This window comes from Manihot esculenta, chromosome 1 (genome assembly GCF_001659605.2).
Source record: "Manihot esculenta cultivar AM560-2 chromosome 1, M.esculenta_v8, whole genome shotgun sequence".
Taxonomy (NCBI): Eukaryota; Viridiplantae; Streptophyta; class Magnoliopsida; order Malpighiales; family Euphorbiaceae; genus Manihot; species Manihot esculenta.
This window is the reverse complement of record NC_035161.2, coordinates 38,875,181-38,896,692: the sequence shown is the minus strand read 5'-3', so window position 1 is coordinate 38,896,692 and position 21,512 is coordinate 38,875,181. Positions and strand designations below refer to the sequence as shown.

General features: G+C 38.8%; 5 protein-coding genes across 6 annotated transcripts; 3 read left to right on the top strand and 2 right to left on the bottom strand.

Annotated features, from left to right (window-relative positions):
* Window positions 1–4,925: 4,925 nt before the first annotated feature.
* LOC110626687 (RING-H2 finger protein ATL5) lies at window positions 4,926–6,042 on the bottom strand. Of its 2 annotated transcripts, XR_002489756.2 has the most exons (2): window positions 5,080–6,042; window positions 4,926–4,963 (listed from the first exon to the last, which is right to left on the bottom strand). XR_002489756.2 is itself a non-coding variant. In XM_021772735.2 (1 exon), exon 1 carries the CDS (start codon window positions 5,867–5,869, stop codon window positions 5,171–5,173), a length of 699 nt encoding a protein of 232 aa, XP_021628427.1. In that variant the 5' UTR covers window positions 5,870–6,042; the 3' UTR covers window positions 4,991–5,170. The 2 variants fall into 2 exon arrangements, 1 of the variants encoding a protein (XP_021628427.1); XM_021772735.2 differs by lacking the exon at window positions 4,926–4,963 and having other exon boundaries at window positions 4,991–6,042.
* Window positions 6,043–7,271: 1,229 nt separating this feature from the next.
* LOC110621704 (epoxide hydrolase A) lies at window positions 7,272–8,798 on the top strand. The gene is made up of 3 exons (XM_021765994.2): window positions 7,272–7,821; window positions 7,932–8,173; window positions 8,254–8,798. Exons 1-3 carry the CDS (start codon window positions 7,357–7,359, stop codon window positions 8,558–8,560), a joined length of 1,014 nt encoding a protein of 337 aa, XP_021621686.1. The 5' UTR covers window positions 7,272–7,356; the 3' UTR covers window positions 8,561–8,798.
* Window positions 8,799–10,016: 1,218 nt separating this feature from the next.
* LOC110612761 (epoxide hydrolase A) lies at window positions 10,017–12,926 on the top strand. The gene is made up of 3 exons (XM_021753547.2): window positions 10,017–10,598; window positions 11,784–12,022; window positions 12,377–12,926. Exons 1-3 carry the CDS (start codon window positions 10,134–10,136, stop codon window positions 12,621–12,623), a joined length of 951 nt encoding a protein of 316 aa, XP_021609239.1. The 5' UTR covers window positions 10,017–10,133; the 3' UTR covers window positions 12,624–12,926.
* A 1,014-nt stretch (window positions 12,927–13,940) lies between these two features.
* On the bottom strand, window positions 13,941–16,170 carry LOC110612752 (60S ribosomal protein L18-2). The gene is made up of 5 exons (XM_021753538.2): window positions 16,025–16,170; window positions 15,847–15,936; window positions 15,636–15,764; window positions 14,970–15,152; window positions 13,941–14,336 (listed from the first exon to the last, which is right to left on the bottom strand). Exons 1-5 carry the CDS (start codon window positions 16,025–16,027, stop codon window positions 14,178–14,180), a joined length of 564 nt encoding a protein of 187 aa, XP_021609230.1. The 5' UTR covers window positions 16,028–16,170; the 3' UTR covers window positions 13,941–14,177.
* Window positions 16,171–17,744: 1,574 nt separating this feature from the next.
* LOC110612730 (exocyst complex component SEC15B) lies at window positions 17,745–20,587 on the top strand. The gene has a single exon (XM_021753507.2). The coding sequence runs from the start codon at window positions 17,940–17,942 to the stop codon at window positions 20,358–20,360; it is 2,421 nt and encodes an 806-aa protein (XP_021609199.1). The 5' UTR covers window positions 17,745–17,939; the 3' UTR covers window positions 20,361–20,587.
* Window positions 20,588–21,512: the final 925 nt, after the last annotated feature.

The window sequence follows — 21,512 nt, the reverse complement described above, 5'->3', positions numbered from 1 at the left end:
CTCTAGGAGATCTTACGGGATCCTAGTTATTTTTGTTCCGGGGTGACCTCGGGGCCCCGCCGGCTGTTTGTGCTCTAGGAGATCTTACGGGATCCTAGTTATTTTTGTTCCGGGGTGACCTCGGGGCCCGCCGGCGTTCTTTGCTCCCTTAGGAGGTCTTGCGCAAGGTTCAGGCTCATTGGCCTTACTGTCGCTTCGTCATCTCAGCTGGTTTTGTGCCTAACTGAGGTCTTGTTCATTTCTTTGAATTTTTCTGCAAAATAAGAGCTTGCACAAAGCGTATATAACGAGAATGCTTGTTGTTAATTCAATAATATTCACCAATAATATGTCGCATGTGTCACTCAATTTCATATTTCATATGCATGCAAGTATTTAACTCGTGCAATTTTAGAGATGCAATGAACAATATTTTTGCATGTGTAAATTTCTCAGGATTTTTCAATTTATAAAATGCGTGATCTTTTCTTCAGAAATGTCTGCGTTAGCGTTAATAACAAAATTTCATGGTAATAAGCAATTATCAAGATATTTGAGAGTGGCACGATTCGCCTATAAATCATTGTTATCTCAGAAGTTATGAAAAGCGGAAGCAATAGCACCTGAACGGGGAGCTGACCTTCCTGCTGCAGCCACTGCAGCACCAGTTACTGTATCCCTCCAGCAATTAGATCCATTCCTTATTCTGCTGATAACAGAGAGAGTAACAGGGGGACCAGGTACGTAAGTGTTCTATTGTTCGTGCATTTGTACACCCAAGTTAGGTGGCCAGCAAAACAGGTGATTTCATCATTACACCTAATCCACTATTTTTACTGGCATGGCTAGCATCTGAAGTTTGAAAGCTCACTGACCCTCCAAAGGTATTAATTAGATTTTTCTTCCGCCAATCTGTGCTGCAAACCATCCAAACCTCTGTTTTTTGCTCTCACGTGAAAGCAGACAAACATAACTCAATAATCCGAGCAAAGGAAAATACAAAATTATTGGTAGTATTAATTAATTTATTTAAATTGAACAAAAATAAATATAACTACAATCAATTTCTACGTGTCAATCATCCATGAAGTAACTTTACTCAATTTCTATGGCTCAAAAGCTTTTCCCGATGAATATGAGAGCAGCTATAGGAGAGATAGTACCTCCACTCATCGCATGTAATGCGAAAATTTACCGCTACCACCGTCAAAATTCAACACTGCCTTGCAGGAGCTGACGTATCTTGTCGGACAACGCTGACGTGGACCCAGCCGTCGGGAAGCTGACTTAATATGGATGTTGATTTCTGACCTTCAAGAGTCCATGCTAAGCACCTCTCTGCTGTACAAGCTGCTAGATACAACTCTGGTTAATCAACAAACAAAACTACCAAAGAACATGGCAAATTATGCTGAAAATTCTTAAGGGCAGAATCCGGGAGAGGAGGAGTTCTTTAAGATTTGTGTAGATTTGTCAAGCTCCAGAAAACTTCAGATGAACTTGAGGCATTGAGATGGTTGTTTTCCAACGAAAGAACAAATGTTCTGAATGCAAAACCAGAACCATCAAGCATGTCCCAAAATTCAAACCTTTTGATCAAGTAATCTGGTTCCTCGAAATCAAAACATTTGTTTGGGACATGCTTGGTTGGGGCTTAGCAATCATCTGTGTATGCACAAGTATCTACATGAAATCACTCCTGCAGTCCTGCTACTATAATGTATAATCCTGTAAGCACCATCCTTCATCAGAACTTTTTAATGCTTTGCAGCACAGGAAAAAAGGTTCTAAAATCTGATCTCTGGACTGGTAGTTCATCTGTGATTCGCAAGGAACTTAGCTCATTTCTTGAATCTTCAACAAATGGTAGGGCAAACAACGCCTTTGAGGCTCTCAGCCGATCACTATCTTTCGTATATTCTCCCCTCTAATTCCAGTTCCAACAAGATAAAATTAGTTTTCCTTTTTCCTCTGTCCCCCATTTCCCCGATCAAATAGCATATAAAGAGTAAAAAAGAGGAAAAAGAAAACAAAAAGTTTTATCGTTTTCTCTGTCACTGTCTCAGCTATCCTACTGTCTCTTGCGTTGAACAATTTAAAGCCTCTAGTTCAGTGAGTGGCCACTTCAGTAACAAGTCCCTTCTTTCTCGCTTCATTTTCTTCCCGTCTCTTCTAGCTTCAGCTCTAAAAGAACCAGCCATGCAAACTATTCGAACCTCCTCTATTCCGTCATTTGTCCACATCCCAACCTCATTAAACACAACCCAGGAGAAGAACTCGCCGAATCACATCACCCTCATCCTCTAACTTGTCAAACCCGGCCCAAAGGACCTCTTTCCTTCTGACCGAGCAAATGCAGATTTGCTTGGTCTTCTTCTACAGAGGTTAGCCCTCTCAGCCGTAACCAGCTCGTCTATTTGTCGGTTGGGATCTACAGTTTCCAAGTTGGTTATCATGCCGCACAACTCGCTCGATTCCAATGAGCCCAGATGGCAGCCGCACCCGATTTCACTCGTCTTCAAATTGGCTAGTATGTACAAATCGAATCTCTCCTCGATCAGCTTGGGTCTCTAATCATCTCGTCTTCTCCCTCGGCTTGGGTTTCTGATCATCTCCTGTCTTCTCCCTGTTGCACCAATACTTGAGGGGCACTGTTGTCCAACCAGGTCGGATAGTTATGAGTCACGCCCCAGCTGCTCGGCGACATCATTTTGTCCGACCGGAGATATGAACCCGACCTCAAACACGGCTCCGACCTTGATCACAGATCTAAGCTCGAGCACGGATCCGACCTCGGCGAGTAATTTGACGTTGTGGTCGGCGGATTTGCCGAGTTCCTTTCTGTCTTGCTATTCCGACCAACCAGAGAGGAGATGGGTGACTGCTCAGAGAGGAGATGGGTGGTGATGAGGGAGTAATGCTCCAGACATCGAATTCGAAGGACCCGCGCCATGGAGCGCTATTGATGCCGGTCACCCCAGGATCGATGGCGACTAAATAGGCAGCACCGACCTCGTTCGTTTCCGTGCCGACCTACATGGTCGGATTGTTGTAAGGTCTCGCCGACCTCACTTGTTGGAGCTCGACCAAAGCAACAACTTCTTCTTCAGGTTGGCGCGTCTTCGGCACCATCATGTCTGCCTGTCGTGTCGCGTCGACCTCCCTCGTTGGAGCTCGACCAGACCAGCGACTTACTCTTCAAGTCAACGTGTCTTTTGGCATCATCAGGTCTATCTATCTGGTCTATTCCTGCGTCGCGCCGACCTCACTGGTTGGAGCTCGACCCGACCACGCGTCTTTTGAGCTCCTTCCACTCTTACTGTTCCAAACATCCGACCTCCCTTTTTTTTTTTTTTTTTTTTTTTTTGGCGGGCTCCTCCTTTCTAGCTTGTTACCTGGGACTTCACATCAGATCTGCCCATCCAATCTCTACAATTTGTGTACGGTTGATCTCACAGTTTTCAACAAATATATTCATCATATGAGGTTTCACTTCGTTAAATCTCAAAGAAAAAATCAGTAATAATAAAATTTAATAAATATTAAAATAAATTATCTAAAAAATTATCAAAATATTCTTGAACCAGCTGGGTCTTTCTTTTCAGCTGGGTTGTCTTCCCCGTCCTCGAGGTGACCGAGCTTTCTCTGTTGTTGCAACGCACGGTTTCGGGCTTCGCCGGTGACACCCATGGCTGGACGCGACATTGGATCGTCACCTTGTCTTTGAGCTGGACGGCATACCGCGTCGGAGCTTATCCACCTTGCCTGGATATTTGATTATTTCCTATTATCTCCAGGTTGCTCTGATACTTGAGGGGCGTTGCTCTGCAACAGAGTTGGATGGCTATGAATCGTGTATCCTCTGACCTCATGTCCTATCCGACCTGAAATGTTAGTCCGACCTTGTCTATTTTTCATTTATTAATCTTCTCCTTAACTTGCTAACCTGGGAAGAAAACGCCGACCTCACAACTTCAACAAATATATATATATATATACTTCTCATTCTTTTTTTTTTTTTTATTTAAAAAAAAGATTAAAATCTACACTCAGAGATAAGCATTTCGATCTGAAGTTTCACCTCGTCATATCTCAAAGAAAAAGTTAGTAGTAATAAAATTCAATAAATGTTAAAATAAACAACAAGGGTAGGAAAATGAAGATTAAGAGACTGTCAAGATATTCTTAAACCAGCTGGGTCTTTCTTTTCAGCTGGGTTATTCGCTCAAACTTTCATACCCCATGTGGATCTCAATGGGTGGATCTAGAAACTTCAGAGATAGTAAAATCTCTTTCGTTTCCCACAGACGGCGCCATTTGATAAATATTTTCCTTAACTTGGTCCATGACAGATCTGGTTTTCTTCTGGGTCCCTTCTTGCTGGGCTCCCTGGTGGATCTCTCCATGTTCTTCCTGGTGAGAGGACCTGTAAATAAGAAAGAATGGTCAGGGGCCTACCGGGTGTGCCCCGGCAGAGGCCCTCCGACGCTCAAGTCAGATTTTATGGCTCAGAGTAGTGTATTTAGGCAAGGATTACAGTAAGAATAAAGATGGTGTCCAGGAAGGAGAAGGAAGAAGAAGAGAGTCCCCCCCTTGCGTGGCCTTTACCGTGATATATATATCTGTCTCTCTGCCACAATGCTAGCTGTCTTCTGCCGCCTATCTCCGTATGTACGGATGTGTCAGGCGCCTGCTCCATGCGTAACGGCCATTAATTCTCCTCTGATACGTATGATTCTCCTCTGATACGCATGCGGAAGGACCTACCAGCGGGGCATCTTGGTCATTTTCCCCTTTCCGGACTGGGTTGAATGGTAGGGCTGAAGTTGAGCCTGGTGAGGGCCTGATTACTGGGCCGAGAGGTTTGGGCCGGTTTGATTGAGGAGTCTAGGCGGAGTCCGGCCCTGTGACTGAGCGGGCTGGACCTGACTCTCGAGGGGAATATTGAAGCTTTCGGGTCATGGACTGTTTTCATGGGTCTGGCCTTTAGACCGGGGTGAAGAAATCCAGCGATCATCAATATTAATATTAATTTCTTTGTAAATAAAATGAATACACAAAATAATTTCTCAAAGAGGAAAGAAAAACATCAGAACCTACTATCAATTGGGCGAGCACTTATCTACACTCAAAATGGCCCAGCCCAACAAACCAGGTTGTATGTTCGCAACGTTACGAAGGAGGGAGCGGGTTAACCGTAGAATCCAAGCCCATGCCCACCACCTGTGGCTGTGCCTGTGGGTACATCCACAACTATACTCACCCGTTCACAGGACTTCCAGTGGCTTTCCACATGGGATAAACTCACCGGCAAGGAAGAAGCAGAGCAACCCCTCTCATCTTCTCTCTTCTGCCGCGATTCTGGCTGTAAACATGTTTCTTCAATCAACTTCACCACAGTTTCAGCACATGTTTCGGAAACTCTGTCGGATTGAACCGGGGCTCTACAGAGCGGACAGTTAGAATGAGTGTGAAACCAAATGTCGACACAGTCAATATGAAAAGCGTGCTCACACTTGGGCAATACTCGCCCTTTCTCACCATCTTCGAATTCCGATAAACAAACAGCGCACTGGAGAACAGTCTCCTGCGTTTTCGAACTGTAAACCAGAGTAGGAAGAGTTTCCAAAACAGACGGGTCAAGCGCTCTGTTTGCGACACCGGAAGCGGCAGGTGTAACGGATGGAGAGAGGAGGTGGTCACGGCGCTGGCGGCGGCTGCGGAGGCGGCGTTTGAAGATCCAACGAGCATAACCGTGGAAACAAACGACGACAACAAGGACAGTGAATAGGATGATACCTGAACAAAGCAAAATCTTCCCATCACGAGCATAGGTGCTATTATTAGAGACTTGATTTCTTGGTTTGGTGATTCCATCGGTGTTGTCCATTAGAGAAAAGATTACATAACACAGAAAGAACAAGTGGGTAAGATTTTATTGAGGCTGCAAATTGAGCCGGGGGGGAGGGAAGGGAAGAGGAAGGTTCCTACGTGCAGAGTTGAGTTGACAGATAGGTTACTGTTTTGGGCTCTTCTTTCTATTAAGAGGCGGGATTTTTCATAATCGTCTTTTATTATATATACATATATCCTTGACAACTACATCGGACAATTGAAACTTTCGGCTGGTATCCTATCCTTGATTGGAAGATTTGCCTTGCATCACTTTCCTTTAATGCTTTTCTTTAATCACCATCTTATCCGAACAGTTGAGATAATCCAACAGGTACACATTAAATTATAAAATAAAACGAACCGTTTCAAGACTTTATCGCATTCATAAAGTGAATCATGGAATCAAGAGAGAGATGGGCTTCCCACAAACTATGTGCTGAGCAGGTAATCATGATTATTTATTTAATTTTCAATTGGTTTCCGTCGGTTTTAACTTGAGAACTCACAACAATTAAAGTAATGATAAAGAATATTTACATGTTCCTAGTTGGATTCAAATAATACAATCGACATGAAAAAAAAGAAAGATGATATCATAATTAGGGGTAAGGTGATATTAGAAGAGACATGTAGTTCAAATTTCAATATACATGCAGGCCTTGGTTTTAGGATAAAAAGCCCAACCAAAACCATTTACCTGTATGAATTGGAATAGGCTCAAGGTCCAAATCCATGAACATAGATCCTAACCTAAGCAAAGCAAATAGAAAACGAATCAAAGCAGACTGATATTTTATTCTAAAAAACACATAAACAAAGCAATCAAACAAACTACTAAAAAACAAATAGAAATCAACTAAGCATATGAGCTCTCTCAAAGATGAGAACAAATTAAATTACAAGTTTTAGAAAAAAAATTCTTCAACATAGGACTTCAAAGCCCTATTCTGAACAGGTAAACACTAAGCTTCAAAGGGTAATGTGTCAAAATCATCTATAAGCTTAACTAATATTAGTTCGGTTCTTTGAAAAATTCTCTACCAAAAGAATAAAGGGTGAGAAATAAGAAGAAAAAAATAAAGGTGAATGAAAATAATTTTTTCTCTTTTAATTTGTTTGTAAAAATGTAACCCACCTTGTATTTTATTTCTATATATCTAAAACAAGTGAAGATAGAAAATGTTATATTTTCTTGACTTATTTTCGACCAATTCAAACAATATGATTGCTGTCTTTGTCATCATCTCGAGTAAAATGAATTGAAAATTTTCAACTTTGAACGACAAAATGAAATTGTATAAATTATAGATAACATATTAATATCTAATCGACGTCATATCAGACTTATAGAACTGGACAAATGCGGTGGAGTATTTTATGCAATTTGTCTTTAAGCTTCTGCAATATATCTCCGTTTGTTGAAGCAAGCGATGAATCTCTCACAATTCACACAAGCAAAGAAAAGGATAGCATCCAAACTTTATGGACAAGATTGATCACATAACAGTAGCCACAAATGGCATCAACATGCACGTAGCAATTATTGGGACAGGCCCAACAATCCTCTTCTTGCATGGCTTCCCTGAACTCTGGTACTCATGGAGATACCAGCTTCTCTCTCTTTCTTCCCTTGGTTATCGTTGCATAGCCCCTGACCTTCGTGGCTTCGGCGACACTGACGCTCCCTCATCGATGAATGATTACACGGGCCTCCACGTAGTAGGAGACCTCGTCGGCCTCCTTGACGCCTTGGAGATCGAGCAGGTGTTTTTGGTGGGCCATGACTGGGGGACACTCATAGCTTGGTACTTCTGCTTGTTCAGGCCTGATAGAATCAGAGCCTTGGTCAGCACAAGCGTTGCCTTCTCGCCCAGGAACCAACAGCTAAAGCCTATGGAGGGGCTCAGGGCCATGTTCGGCGATGATTACTACATTTGCAGGTTTCAGGTACTTTCAATTTCTTTTTCCTGCAGTGTTCAATTTTCTGGTTAACCCCGAACGATCAAGTTGTAGTGTGAATGCAAAGAATTTTCATCTTGCTAAATCCTGTTCCGCAGGAACCTATAGAGACTTACGAGGAGTTCGCCGGAGCCGATACTGCGACACTGTTAAGAACTATTTTTACAGCTCGGGATCCTAACCCACCCTGCCTACCTAAAGGAATAGAATACAAAGCACTACGAGACCTTCCCTGCCGCTTGCCCTCTTGGCTATCTGAAGAAGATATCAACTACTATGCAACCAAATTTAACCAGAAAGGCTTCACAGGGGGATTGAATTATTACAGAAGCATCAACCTGTAAGAAGTTACTTAAAAAATCATTAGAGATATCTAGTTGACGAGAATAACTTATTTAGTTTGATTAAAATTAATTGCAGAACATGGGAGCTGATGGCGCCATGGACAGGAGTAGGAATCAGAGTACCAGTTAAGTTCATAGTAGGGGACTTGGACACGGCCTACCACCTTCCAGGCGTGAAGGAATACATAGCAAACGGTGGGTTTAAAAAAGATGTGCCCCTTTTGCAAGAAGTGGTGATAATGGAAGGAGTGGGCCATTTTATTAACCAGGAAAAGGCAGGGGAAGTGTCCCGACACATTCATGAATTCATAAAAAAAGTTCTGACCAGTGACCAAAAACAGGAACCCGCATCTCCATGCTCTGCATGTGTGGCTTGTAATTGATTCCCACTGTGTTTCACTTTATATCTGTACCAGCTCAACACTTTGCTTACCGCTAATAACAAAGTGCGCTGTTTTTTCTTTTTTTTGTTTGAAATAGGGGTCGGAGGGTCGAACCTCAGACCTCTCAGGTCTATCAGAATGCACTTTCCACCGTGCTAAGTTTCGGAGTCCATGTGCTGTTTTTTCTTAGAAGTATGAAATCTTAGAATTTTAAATAATTCATTAACTATTATTTATTTCAAAGTTAGATTTCTTATGACAGATTGCATATGTTTGATAAATAATTAAAATACATTTATTATTATATTTTACATTTAATATTATTTATTTTATCCATTATAAGTATGCCAATTATATAAAATTGTTTCTAAAATATAAAATTTATAGAGTAAAAAAATATATGAAAATACCAAAATAAATGTGTTATCCATATTGTTGCAATCATTTACTGAAATGACTTAACTGAATAAAGGGAGAAAAAAAAAACTAATAGTCTTATTTTCAGATGGGAACTATGTTCAAATTAAAATAATAAAATAAAAATTACGGTCAAACACTTCTTTTGTTGATGAAGAAATATATATATATTTTTCTCCATGAGCGTCCAAATTCAAATCTTCACGCAGAACACTGGAAGTACCAGACAATACGAGGTGACCGTGGAAATCTCACGAGCAATGCTGGCCCACTCTTTTTTTTTTTTTTTTTAATATCATTAGAGTAGAAACTTATGGGCTCAAGCCCAAATACAAAACTAGTTTGGACTTAAAAAAAAATGTCCAAAAATCCAACACAATAACAAGTCCAAGCCCATAAGCCATGAAACCCCATAAACCCTAAGAGACGAAGAGATTTTGGAAGCTTCTCGCCGCTTGCTCAGCTCTGCCTGCCGGAAAACTCCGTCACAGTGAACTTTTAGAAGCCATATAAATAACTAGATATACTCTGCACCGTCAACTTCATCATGAAAACAGACATTCAAAAACGAAAAAACACATCATTTCACCTAAAAAACGTAGAAAATAACCACACCAAGGCTGAAAAGGAGATCTCTCAAGTAATGCCTAAAAGGATAAAAGAGCAAAGTGAAGAATCGAGACGCTCCAACAGAAGCGTTCTAAAGGTGAAAGGGCATTAAGGGCCACAAAGAATAGACGTTTTGTTTTGTTTATAAATATATTATGCACACTAAATTAATTGTATTAATAATTTTTAGATAGGTATGGAAAAAAATTTACAAATAAGATAAATTATCTCAAAAAGAAAAAGATTCTTTTGTCCTTTGTTTTTATTTTCCTCAATCCAAACATTGAAAAGTTAAAATACTGAACAAATAATAGGGATGAATTCGCATATTTTACCTAATATCAGGGACCTTTTGGTAAAATATTCTTTTTTTTTTTTTTTTTTAACGAAGTTGGACAGTTGAGATTCTGCTTATCAAAGCATTTGATGCGTGTTTGTGTAATCACTCCGTTTTGAGGACTCTAATAGCTTGTCCTCATCTTATCTATCATCCTCTGCAAGAAAAACACACAACCCTTAGCGACAGAGCTCCGAGAAAACTGCGAAAATGGAGAATATACAGCACACAATAGTGCCCACAAATGGCATAAACATGCACATAGCATCTATTGGAACCGGCCCTGTGATTCTCTTTCTACACGGCTTCCCTGAGCTCTGGTACTGCTGGCGCCACCAGCTCCTCTCTCTCTCGTCCCTTGGCTACCGTTGCATCGCCCCCGACCTTCGCGGCTACGGCGACACTGATGCCCCTCCTTCCCCCACTCAGTACACTGCACTCCATGTAGTCGGCGACCTTGTTGGGCTGCTTGATCATCTGGGTGTTGATCAAGTGTTTCTTGTGGGTCATGACTGGGGAGCGGCAATTGCTTGGCATTTTTGCTTGTTTAGACCTGATAGAATCAAGGCCTTGGTTAATACCAGCGTCGTATTCTCTCCCAGAAACCCTCAAATAAAGCCCATAGAAAGCTTCAGAAAATCATTAGGCGATGATTTCTACATATGTAGATTTCAGGTAAAGTACTATTTTGTTTCTTTCCTTGTTATTTCGCTCTTCCCAATTCCAATTTCTGGGTCGTTAATTGGATATTGATTGTTTTTGGCTGATAGATTAGCGATTTCTTTAATGGTTATCTTCTGGTGGATTAAACTTGTTTTAATTGAACTGGGCAAAGTTGCAATCATACTTCAGATCAGTTCTCTTGATTCTTTTATATAGCAAGCAGTTTTAGCGATTCATGTGGTCCCCATGAGCGATTGAGAATATAAATATGGAATTTGCTTGGTTGATCTTGTTATTGGATGCGTTTTCAAATCAAACACTGCAGTTACCAGTTGGATTTGAAATGTTATGGATGCTCCAAATCTTTACACAGTCCTTTTTACACCTGGGCCTTCAATAGTAAAGTAACTCACGAGAATGGAAAAAGTCCCCAACCCCACTAACCCAAAAGAAAAAGAAAAGGGATGAAGGAATTTATACCCACTAATCCACCATTAAGCCCTAACACCACTTACTGAATTAAATTGCTTTTGGGTTATCAATCATCTTGTAATAACTATGAATTTCTGAGTGGCTTGTCATTTTGCTTTGATCAAGTCCTACTGATAGATCAAAAGTTACCATCTTTATCAGTCTGCAAATTCATGCTACAATAGTTAGTTTTGCACAGAGGAAATTGCTCTAGTAGTTGGACTATTTATTGCTAATGCTTTGAACCTCTTCCTAGTCAATTTTGATGGTATTCTTCATTGTTCCTTTTGGAATATTGTTATTCTTCCATTAAAATTGTATATAACTGCCGACTTTTTATGATTTTCAGAGAATAGTTTCAACACACCCGACTCATGCTACATATCATTTCTATACATCTCTATATCGAATCAATGTGTGTTAATAATTTTTTAGGATTGGCTCTACAGGAAATGCATCATAGAATAAGGATTCTGAAAGGTACTGTATACGGGCTTATGGTACTCAATTGGATTCGTGTGGCCAAATCACCTGACTTAGAGTTTTTCTCATTTTTTTATTTATTTCCATCAAGAAACGGACCTTGTAGACACGATCTAGCATACTTGTCTTGCAATCTTGACATAAGCATGCATTTTCAACCTAAATTTGATTTCCCCTCACCTTTGATGCTGAGCAACTAGTCCATGTACTAACCACAGAAAAAGTTGCCAAATTATATTGCAGGAGGCAGGAGAGATTGAAGACGACTTTGCCCAAGCTGGTACTGCAAAAGTGATCACAAGATTTCTTGCATCTCGCAGTTCAAAGCCCCCTTGTATACCTAAGGAAACAGGAGTGAGAGGTTCACCTGATCCTCGAAGTTTGCCTTCTTGGCTGTCAGAAGAGGATATCAATTATTACGTTAGCAAATTTAACCAGAAAGGCTTTACTGGCGGGTTGAACTACTATCGATGTTTAGACCTGTATGTCCTACACATGCACGCTACAACATTGTCATTTTTTGCTTTTTTGTCATCATTTTGACAATGTATAGACATGTTTTAAGATTCATTTTCCATATCTTTGTTTTATGCATACAACTCCACTTCACATTTCCACTTCTAGATTCTTTAGCATACTACGTGACACGGAATTTCAACAGAGCAACATATTTTTTCATTACTGTTCCTAAAAGATATTGCCTAGACATAGACTTTGAGTTTTGATTCAGCTAGACTGTGAGGTTGAAATTGCATTCAGTGTCAACTGTTGTCATCTCTTTTGTGGAAGGGATTTGAGTTGTATAAGCTAAAGTCATTTTCTGTTGCTTGTTGCAGAAACTGGGAGTTGACAGCACCATGGACAGGGTCACAAATTAAAGTACCAGTTAAGTTTATTGTGGGGGACCTGGACGTTACCTATCACTTCCCTGGAGTAAAGGAATTTATACACAATGGTGGTTTGAAAAAGTATGTTCCTTTCTTGCAAGAAGTTGTTGTAATGGAAGGAGTCGCTCACTTCCTCAACCAAGAAAAGCCAGAGGAAATCAGTGCACATATTTACGACTTCTTCAAGAAATTTTGAACTGGCAATAAGGTGCCTAAAGAAGGCTCCTTAGTGGTTGGATTTGGACCCCATCTCATGTATTGGTGGCATCCTCTTTCTTCTGTGACCCTACTTATCTTTGGAATAATTATTGTACTGCTGGATTGTTAGTGTCTTGGTGGCATCCACTGTCTTCTGTGACCCTACATTTGCATTCCTATGTTCTTTAATATTATAAGCAGTTTGTGAGTTTGTTATTGGTGCCTCAGGAAGGATGTAGCTAAAATAACAGCCGACAGTTGTCGCATGCTAGATAATAAAAGCAGTGTGTACTTCTCGCTAGATATTTCATTAAAAAAGCTTCATATTTATTACGATTTCTTATGAAAAATGTGTAATGTATTGGAATAGAAGTGAAAAGCCGTATTTGTGCTAGAATCATTTTCTGATTCAAAATGATGAAAAAGGTATTATAACTCTTATGATTAAAATAAATTTATTATAAAATAAATTTAAAAATTATTTTAATATTCTATAATTATAAATAAATATTTTAATAATTATTTGATTATCAAATATTTTAAGATTTTTATTTATTGTTAATCCTTGTCAGAAAACATGGAAAACAACTTTATTTTCATTATACAGGAAAATGGTGAAAATTAATTTAAAATTATTTTCTAAATTTTATATAAATTTTAAAATTTTAAAAATTAAAATTTTCAGTTTTATATTTGAAAATTTGCTATATGTAAAATTTCGGGTTCCAAGTTCTATCATAGAATACTCCACTTTCGAGAGTGCCGTGTTTATAGGAAGGGGGCTTTTCTTCCCCAAACACAGCTAGCTTTTCTACCTATTAAACTTCATAGTTGGGCCCGTTGCTGAGAAATGATCCATGGTCCACATTATTTTACAGGACCTAACAAATGTGAATGGAAAGTATCAGTTTCGTCGATTATAGAACTACGATTACTGCTTTAACTTGCGAAAATAGAACAATTCCCTCCGATTCAGTCGGTCAATATGTTGAAATTTCAATCCAAAATAGAATTGATAGTTCACAATAAAAGAAAATAATAATGTTACAATTTTCTTTAGAAAGTTTCAAATAAAAAATTTTGATTAAAAAAATCAATTTCAAAAATCTTGATTAATTATTAAATTAGGAGAAACTCCTAATATATTTAGCGACTTAATTTTAGAGTAGTTTGTAGTGTTATTTACAAGTTGAAAAAGCATAACTTAAAAAATTATTTTTTAACTTTTAGCTAAGAATAATTAATAACTACTAAAATCATTAACATTGCCAAATGGGGCCAATATCATATTCAATATATCTTTTGTAAGAAATAATTGCAACTATAACATACCATCACTTGACATTCAAAAGTCGACAAAGCAAAGTCCATTCTTCAGATCAAAATACAGAATAAACTGCATAACATTAGCCTGCCAAGACAATGCAAATGTTTCGTTCTAGAGTATGAGAAAAATTGAAATAAGACAAACCCAAATTGAATGTTGGATAATATGGATGCATCTGCTCGGATTTGGATGGCTGATCCATATTTTTTGCCCATATTTAAGCACTCAAACCCTAAATCCCCTGCTGTTCCTCCTTCCTCTAGCCCTCTCAAATTTCCTTCCCTTTGCTCGGACGTAAGGTTTGGTATGGCTGTGTGGTACACCAGGTGCTGGTCCAAAGTGCTTCACAGCTTCACGAGCGTTCTTAGGACCCCGGAGGAGAACCTACAACGTTGAGAGAGTGAATTTGACACAATCAAATTTTCTTCTGGCCGATCATAAAATTTAAAAAAAAAAAATTGTCCTTTCACCAAATAAACAAGATATGAAGACATCATTTGTACATGCAACATAGAACCACAGACAATAAACAATGAGAACAAATATAAGTTAAACGGCTGACAAATAAATATCCTTTATCTTCTAGATTCTGCGCATTTAGGAAACATTGATAAGAGGCAGGTAATAGGCATCCTTCCACCATTATTTAGTTCATCATATCATATACTGCTCATCCCGAACACCATAGCAGTAGAGGAAGAGAGAGAATCCAGTACTGATGCATGACTAACAGACCACTATCCAGTTTTGCCAATGCAGTGAGATGAAACATGATCCATTTGCAAAGAATATTTGAAGGTTTGGAGCCTGGTTACTCTTATCATCACGACCAGATGCGAAAAGGAATCTTGAAGCCCAAATCACCAATCCAGAATCACATTCAATGGTAAAGTTTGTTTCAACACACAACAATTATACCTAAATTATTTACTGACAATTAACAACTAGAAAGCAAAGCAAAATTAAATGTCGCACACTACAGAAAACTAATAGTGCTATTACTATTGGATCACATACCGTATTCTGACCAAGTGGAGCTCTAAGAGCAAGCTGGTCAAAAGTCAAGCACTCCCCACCTGCCTTCTCAATCCTTGCCCTTGCAGTCTCTGTGAACCTGAGCGCAGTAACCTTCAGAGAAGGGACTTCATACACCCGGATATCATCAGTTACAGTACCAACAACCACAGCAATCTTATCCTCCTGGTGTATAACCCCAAAATATATTGGATCAATAATCATTAACAAAGTAATAATAATTACATATAAACAAAAGAAGAAACAAAAAAGCCAAAAAAGTTGAAACTAGAGCAAACGAAATAACCGGCTTCACAATGTGATCAAAAGCCAAAAACATGTAGGTGGTCAATCAATAGCAAGCTTAATTATTTCTCAATTCAAAGGGAAAAAATAAATCCCAGAGTTTGAAGTTCAAATTCTCTTTCTAGTCTTCCCGGAAAATTCTCAAGCAACTAAATAGCATGTAGAAATTCTACCATTAAGCATGTTAAATATTTCACGAGTCTGCACAAAAAGAAGCAGACGCCTGAAGGGTCATAACCTAGCTAAATACAACAACCATTGGCACCATAGTGACTGAGGTCAGCTTTTCCTACAACATTAAATATATAAATAATATTTTTCTAGGCAACCAAGCAGCTAGGGGAGAGATGAAGAGAGACCAACCTTGCCCTTCATGAAACGAATCAAACGAGAGAGCGAAAGAGGAGGCTTGTTAATCTTGCTCATGAAGAGCCGCTTCAGAATCACTGCATTGAATTTACTCCCGGTCCTTCTCACCAGAAATCGGTACAACTGTTAAACAAATCCTCCAGTATGAATATGTAAATGATTCAAACAAACACGCACAAACAAAAAGGTTTAGAGACATGGAGACCTTGACGAGAAGCTTGAGGTAGATATCATCGGACTTGGGGGCAGTGCGCTTGGTTTTTTTCCTCTTGCCTCCGGCCTTCAAATCGATACCCTGAAATCACAAATTTGAGCGCTCAGACCTGAATTGTAAAGGGAATACAGCTAAAATATGGCATCAAGGCTTGCTCCCAAAATGATACCATTCTTGTTGCTCTTGCTCCTGCTTCTCGGCGGGCGACTGCTGCAAGGCCAATGTCCTTTAAAGGGAGAAAGGAAACTAGGGTTTTACTTTTAGGACTTAGTAGGGGAGACTTGGGATCGGACACTTCTCTCTGTTTTCAAGTCTATCAAATTTCGTTGCGTCCTAATCCTTGGCCCTACACGTGGCTTTTTCATAATTTGATGCGATTATTCTCCGGTTGATGGTCTTCTCCAAGTTAACGATGCCGTTTTAGGGTAAATTGTTTATTGTTTATGCTTTAGATGTTAAAGGCCCAGAAATTCGCTCGGTCCGGCCTATGACAGGGTCGAGCCCAATCTTCAGAAAAGCTTCTTCCCTCCTAAAACAAGAGGTATTAATTATTAATTATTTATATTTCTTAAAGTATTCCATCATATTCATTTGCCTTTAATAAAAAAATAAATTAAACAAAATTCATTATTTAAAGCACGATTAATTTTATTATTGAACCAAGTTGTTGGTCACTACATAATTATTTTTTATTAATTTTTCTTTTGAATAAAAATATAAAAGAGTGTACTATTATTTTCCATAAAAATAATTTTATTACTATTTTTATACAAATTAAGATATATATTTTTAGTATGTCCTCGATTATTTTACTAATTACTAAATCATTCTTGAATTTAATAAATTTTAATTTTTTTGGTTACGTATTAAATATATTTTTTTTGAAATGTTTTTTAGTATCATCTAAAATATTTATCCATCACTAATGTCTTTTTATTTAGAATCATAATTAATGCCATTGAAATTCTATAATATTACCTAATACTGTCGGGCTCAAATGGTAATATCATTGATGACACTAACAATACTTCTTTTTAAACTCAAATTATTATAACGTTTACTGTTTTTTTATGTAAATTTTAAATAATAAAATATTAATTTTTGTAAACAAATGTTACACTCATGTATCTTTCTTCAACATTCCAAGTATATGAAAAAAAACGTAAATATAAAAAATACTACGAGCATGAGTGGATCAGACAAAAAATTATAGAATATTATAGAAATGAATTTATATATTAAAATCTATGTTTTGTTTCAAATTATATGCAGTTCTTCTAAAATTGTGGCTTATTTATTAGGTTTTTTTCTACGTCTTTATTTAATAAGAATAAAAAATAAAATGTATTACTCTAAAAATTTAATAATACAACACTATAATGAAATATATAATAAAGAAAGTAATATATTATTTTAATTATTTATTTATTTTTAGTTTATATGCAATTAATTATAAACCGAACTTTGTTAGAGTTGGAGAATGTACAATTTAGAGTCATTGAATAATCTCCATCAGACAGCCTCTAATAAAGGTATAGATTTTTTGGGTAAAATAAATAAATAAAGGTTGATATTTTTGCAAAAAGATATAATAAACTTGACAACGAAAAAGATGTGTCTGATAGCTGGCATTGATTGATCGGATAATTGTAGTCCATTTGTTTATGGAGAGTAGTTGGATTGGCCGCTGCTGCTCCAACCAGTTCAGTTCATCTGTGCGTCATCTCCTGCCCAACAAACAGCACTAGCACCTGAAAAAAATTAAAATAAATAAATAAAAAAACAGCACCAGCCCTTCTATGTACATTATATATATATTTTTCTTTTTTTGCTCATTATTGTACATTATATATGATTATGATATATCGAACGGTGGCGGCCGGACCACCGCCGCCGAATTACCGAGTAGTGGGGTCAAACATTCTTCATGGTAAAATTACCAAACTAACCCGTATATTACACAGCGTCAAATTAGTCAAACCAACCTGCAATTTCCCATCTGTCTTGGTTAAATAACCGCTTACTCAAACCGTCTCCTTCTCCTAGATCGTCTCTGGCGTACCTTCAATAATCATTTTTCCAAAATGCATTCCACAAAGCTCCGCCGGAAAGTGGCTCCGGCCAACGGAGTCCTTGACAATTCCGCCGACAAGCAAGACCAGCTTCTACTCTCCGCAGCTATCTGCAACGGCGAGGATCTCGGTTCTTTTATCCGCAAGGCCTTCGCTTCCGGTAAGCCCGAGACACTCCTCCACAATCTCCGCCAGTTTGCTCGCTCCAAAGAGTCAGAAATTGAGGAAGTTTGCAAAGCTCACTACCAAGACTTCATTCTAGCCGTCGATGATCTTAGATCCTTGCTCTCCGACGTCGATTCGTTGAAATCTTCACTTTCCGATTCCAACTCCAAGCTTCAGTCCGTCGCTGGCCCCCTATTAACGGTTCTCGACTCCTACATCGAAGCTCAAACCGTCTCTCGCAATGTGAACTTAGCTCTTACCTTGATTGTGTCCTGTATTAAGCTCATGGAGCTTTGTACCAGAGCCAACCATCACTTATCCAGCGGTAATTTCTACATGGCCTTGAAGTGTGTAGACATGATGGAGACCGAGTTTTTGGATAAAACGCCATCGTCAACTTTGAAGCGGATGTTGGAGAAGAAGATTCCTGAGATTCGATCGCATATAGAGAGGAAAGTGAGTAAGGAGTTTGGTGATTGGCTTGTGGAGATCCGAGTAGTGAGTCGGAATCTGGGGCAGTTAGCGATAGGTCAAGCCTCTGCTGCGAGGCAGCGAGAAGAGGACCTGAGAATCAAGCAGAGGCAAGCTGAAGAACAAAGTCGTCTCAGCTTGCGAGATTGCGTCTATGCTTTGCAAGAGGAAGATGATGACGATGGGATTAATGGTGGGATCGGAGAAGATGTTAAGGATGGGTATAGCAGTGGTAGTGGATTGCTAGGGTTTGATTTGACTCCAGTATATAGGGCTTATCATATACATCAGACGTTAGGGCTTGAAGATCGGTTTAAGCAGTACTATTTTGAGAATAGGAAGCTTCAATTGACTTCAGATTTTCAGGTATCTTCCATGACCCCGTTTCTTGAATCTCATCAAACTTTTTTTGCACAAATTGCTGGGTTCTTTATAGTAGAAGATCGCATTTTGAGGACTGGAGGGGGTCTCATTTCGAGAATGGACGTTGAGAATTTGTGGGAGACTGCTGTTAGTAAGATGTGTTCAGTGATAGAAGATCATTTTTCTAGGATGCAAACTGCAAATCATCTGTTGTTGATTAAGGATTATGTGAGTTTGCTTGGAGTGACTTTGCGCAGATATGGCTATCCTGTGGATCCTTTATTAGATGTTTTGAGCAAGCACAGGGATAAGTACCATGAGTTGCTGTTGTCTGATTGTCGTAAGCAGATTGCTGAGGCACTTGCTGCTGATAAGTTTGAGCAGATGTTGATGAAAAAAGAGTATGAATATTCAATGAATGTGCTTTCATTTCAGATACAGACTTCAGATATTGTACCAGCTTTTCCTTACGTTGCACCCTTTTCATCCACAGTACCAGATTGTTGTCGAATTGTGCGGTCCTTTATTGAAGATTCTGTGAGTTTTATGTCTTACGGTGGGCAGCTTGATTTCTTTGATGTTGTTAAGAAGTATTTGGATCGGCTTTTGAGTGAGGTTCTGGATGAAGCTTTACTGAAACTTATAAATACGTCAGTCCATGGGGTTTCCCAAGCTATGCAGGTTTCAGCAAATATGGCGGTGATGGAACGTGCTTGTGATTTCTTTGTTCGTCATGCTGCACAGCTTTCTGGCATTCCCTTGAGAATGGCAGAGAGGGCTAGGAGGCAATTTCCGCTAAACAAAGCTCGTGATGCAGCAGAAGAGATGCTATGTGGGTTGCTTAAACAGAAGGTTGATGGTTTCATGACATTGATCGAGAACGTGAACTGGATGGCTGACGAGCCCGTACAGAGTGGTAATGAATATGTGAATGAAGTCATAATTTATTTGGAGACCCTGGTTTCTACTGCTCAGCAAATTTTGCCGGTTAATGTTCTCAAAAGGGTTTTACAAGAAGTTCTTTCTCATATATCAGAGACGATTGTCGGGGCATTGTTTGGCGACTCTGTTAAGAGGTTCAATATAAATGCTATCATGGGCATTGATGTGGATATCCGACTGTTGGAATCTTTTGCGGATAATCTAGCTTCTTTATTCTCTGAGGGAGATGTAAATCAGTTGAAAACAGCACTTGCTGAGTCAAGGCAGTTGACTAATTTGCTTTTGAGCAATCACCCTGAGAATTTTTTGAACCCTGTAATTAGGGAGAGGAGCTACAATACGTTGGATTATAGGAAAGTAATGACTATATCAGAGAAGTTGAGAGATCCTTCAGATAGACTGTTTGGAACATTTGGGAGCAGGGGATCTAGGCAGAACGCAAAGAAGAAATCTTTGGATGCTTTGATAAAAAGACTCAAGGATGTCAACTGATTCAATCAAGAGCTGTACGAATTATCCTTCTTCTTTCTCTTAACCATTACAATGAAATCTTTCATTACCTCTTTTGTTCATTGCTATTTTTATTTGCTTCCAGTTTTTTACTCTTCTGATTGTTCAATATATATGACAGTTAATATTTTTGTATTTATTACTCATACATATGCATATGATTGTTGTATTGAATTCTTTTTAATATTTGTATTAGTGTGTACTGTACATCCTTGGCATATCTGACTGAAAATCCAATGCCTTCGTGCAAGCTTTTAGCACATCAGGAGCGCAGCCTATGAGAATCAGACAGACGTATTGCTGTTGTGATTCATCCTTATGCACAAATGTTGTAGGGTAACCTTCAGTTACTTAATTTGGTCACAGCATTCACAATTGGTCCCTATTCTTTTTTCATCTCTTGCATTGCATTATTTGAATTGATAGTAGTTGTCAGCTATTGCTTGCACTGTGGAGCTGATTATATTTACGGCAATTTAACTTTTGAAACTATAGTTCTGTTTGGAAAAAGCTTTTGCAGAGGGCAAGGTGTTGATTTTTGCTGTATGGATGAGAATCATGAGATTAAGACAGTGTGCTTAGAATATGTGGTGGGCCTGATGCTACTAAATTTTAGGAAATGGTTTTTTGGTTAAAATTGTGAATAGATAAAATGAAAGCAAGAGATGAACACGTTTGTTGCGGAAACGCAATGGATGAGAAAGCTTGATTCATTGTTGGAGCAGATGATAAACATGGGAATAGAATTAAGTGTGCACGGGAAGAAAGTAAGTTCCCGAGGAAATGGGATTACTTACCCTTTTGGCCAGTTCTGTGAGGATGACCAAGGAAATAAGAGTTTCCAAGGGAATGGGATTACTCACTCTGTTGCCCACTTCTGTGAGTATGACCTTGGATGCTAGTTGGAGAGTCCAGGCTGAAATGATGAGGGTTTGTTTAGACGTTCCTTTTAACGGATTGCATTGACAGAGTGGTGCATAGACACATGGTAGCAGCGATGATGGGAACAGATAGCTTAATAGGGTGTGGTGAATGATGTTGACGATGGAGGTAGTATTGTTGGTGGCAAGTGGTAAAAATGGACGCCCATTTATCTGTTTAAGGTATAAAGCAATCCATAATATTTGTGACAAT

Coding starts and splice junctions, on each gene's coding strand:
- LOC110626687 (XM_021772735.2), bottom strand. CDS start 5,869: ATGGACAACACCGATGGAATCACCAAACCAAGAAATCAAGTCTCTAAT.
- LOC110621704 (XM_021765994.2), top strand. CDS start 7,357: ATGGACAAGATTGATCACATAACAGTAGCCACAAATGGCATCAACATG. Junction 7,822..7,931: donor ACTACATTTGCAGGTTTCAG/GTACTTTCAATT, acceptor CCTGTTCCGCAG/GAACCTATAGAGACTTACGA. Junction 8,174..8,253: donor TATTACAGAAGCATCAACCT/GTAAGAAGTTAC, acceptor AATTAATTGCAG/AACATGGGAGCTGATGGCGC.
- LOC110612761 (XM_021753547.2), top strand. CDS start 10,134: ATGGAGAATATACAGCACACAATAGTGCCCACAAATGGCATAAACATG. Junction 10,599..11,783: donor TCTACATATGTAGATTTCAG/GTAAAGTACTAT, acceptor ATTATATTGCAG/GAGGCAGGAGAGATTGAAGA. Junction 12,023..12,376: donor TACTATCGATGTTTAGACCT/GTATGTCCTACA, acceptor TGCTTGTTGCAG/AAACTGGGAGTTGACAGCAC.
- LOC110612752 (XM_021753538.2), bottom strand. Junction 15,765..15,846: donor ACCTCAAGCTTCTCGTCAAG/GTCTCCATGTCT, acceptor TTTGTTTAACAG/TTGTACCGATTTCTGGTGAG. Junction 15,153..15,635: donor TTCGTTTCATGAAGGGCAAG/GTTGGTCTCTCT, acceptor GTTATACACCAG/GAGGATAAGATTGCTGTGGT.
- LOC110612730 (XM_021753507.2), top strand. CDS start 17,940: ATGCATTCCACAAAGCTCCGCCGGAAAGTGGCTCCGGCCAACGGAGTC.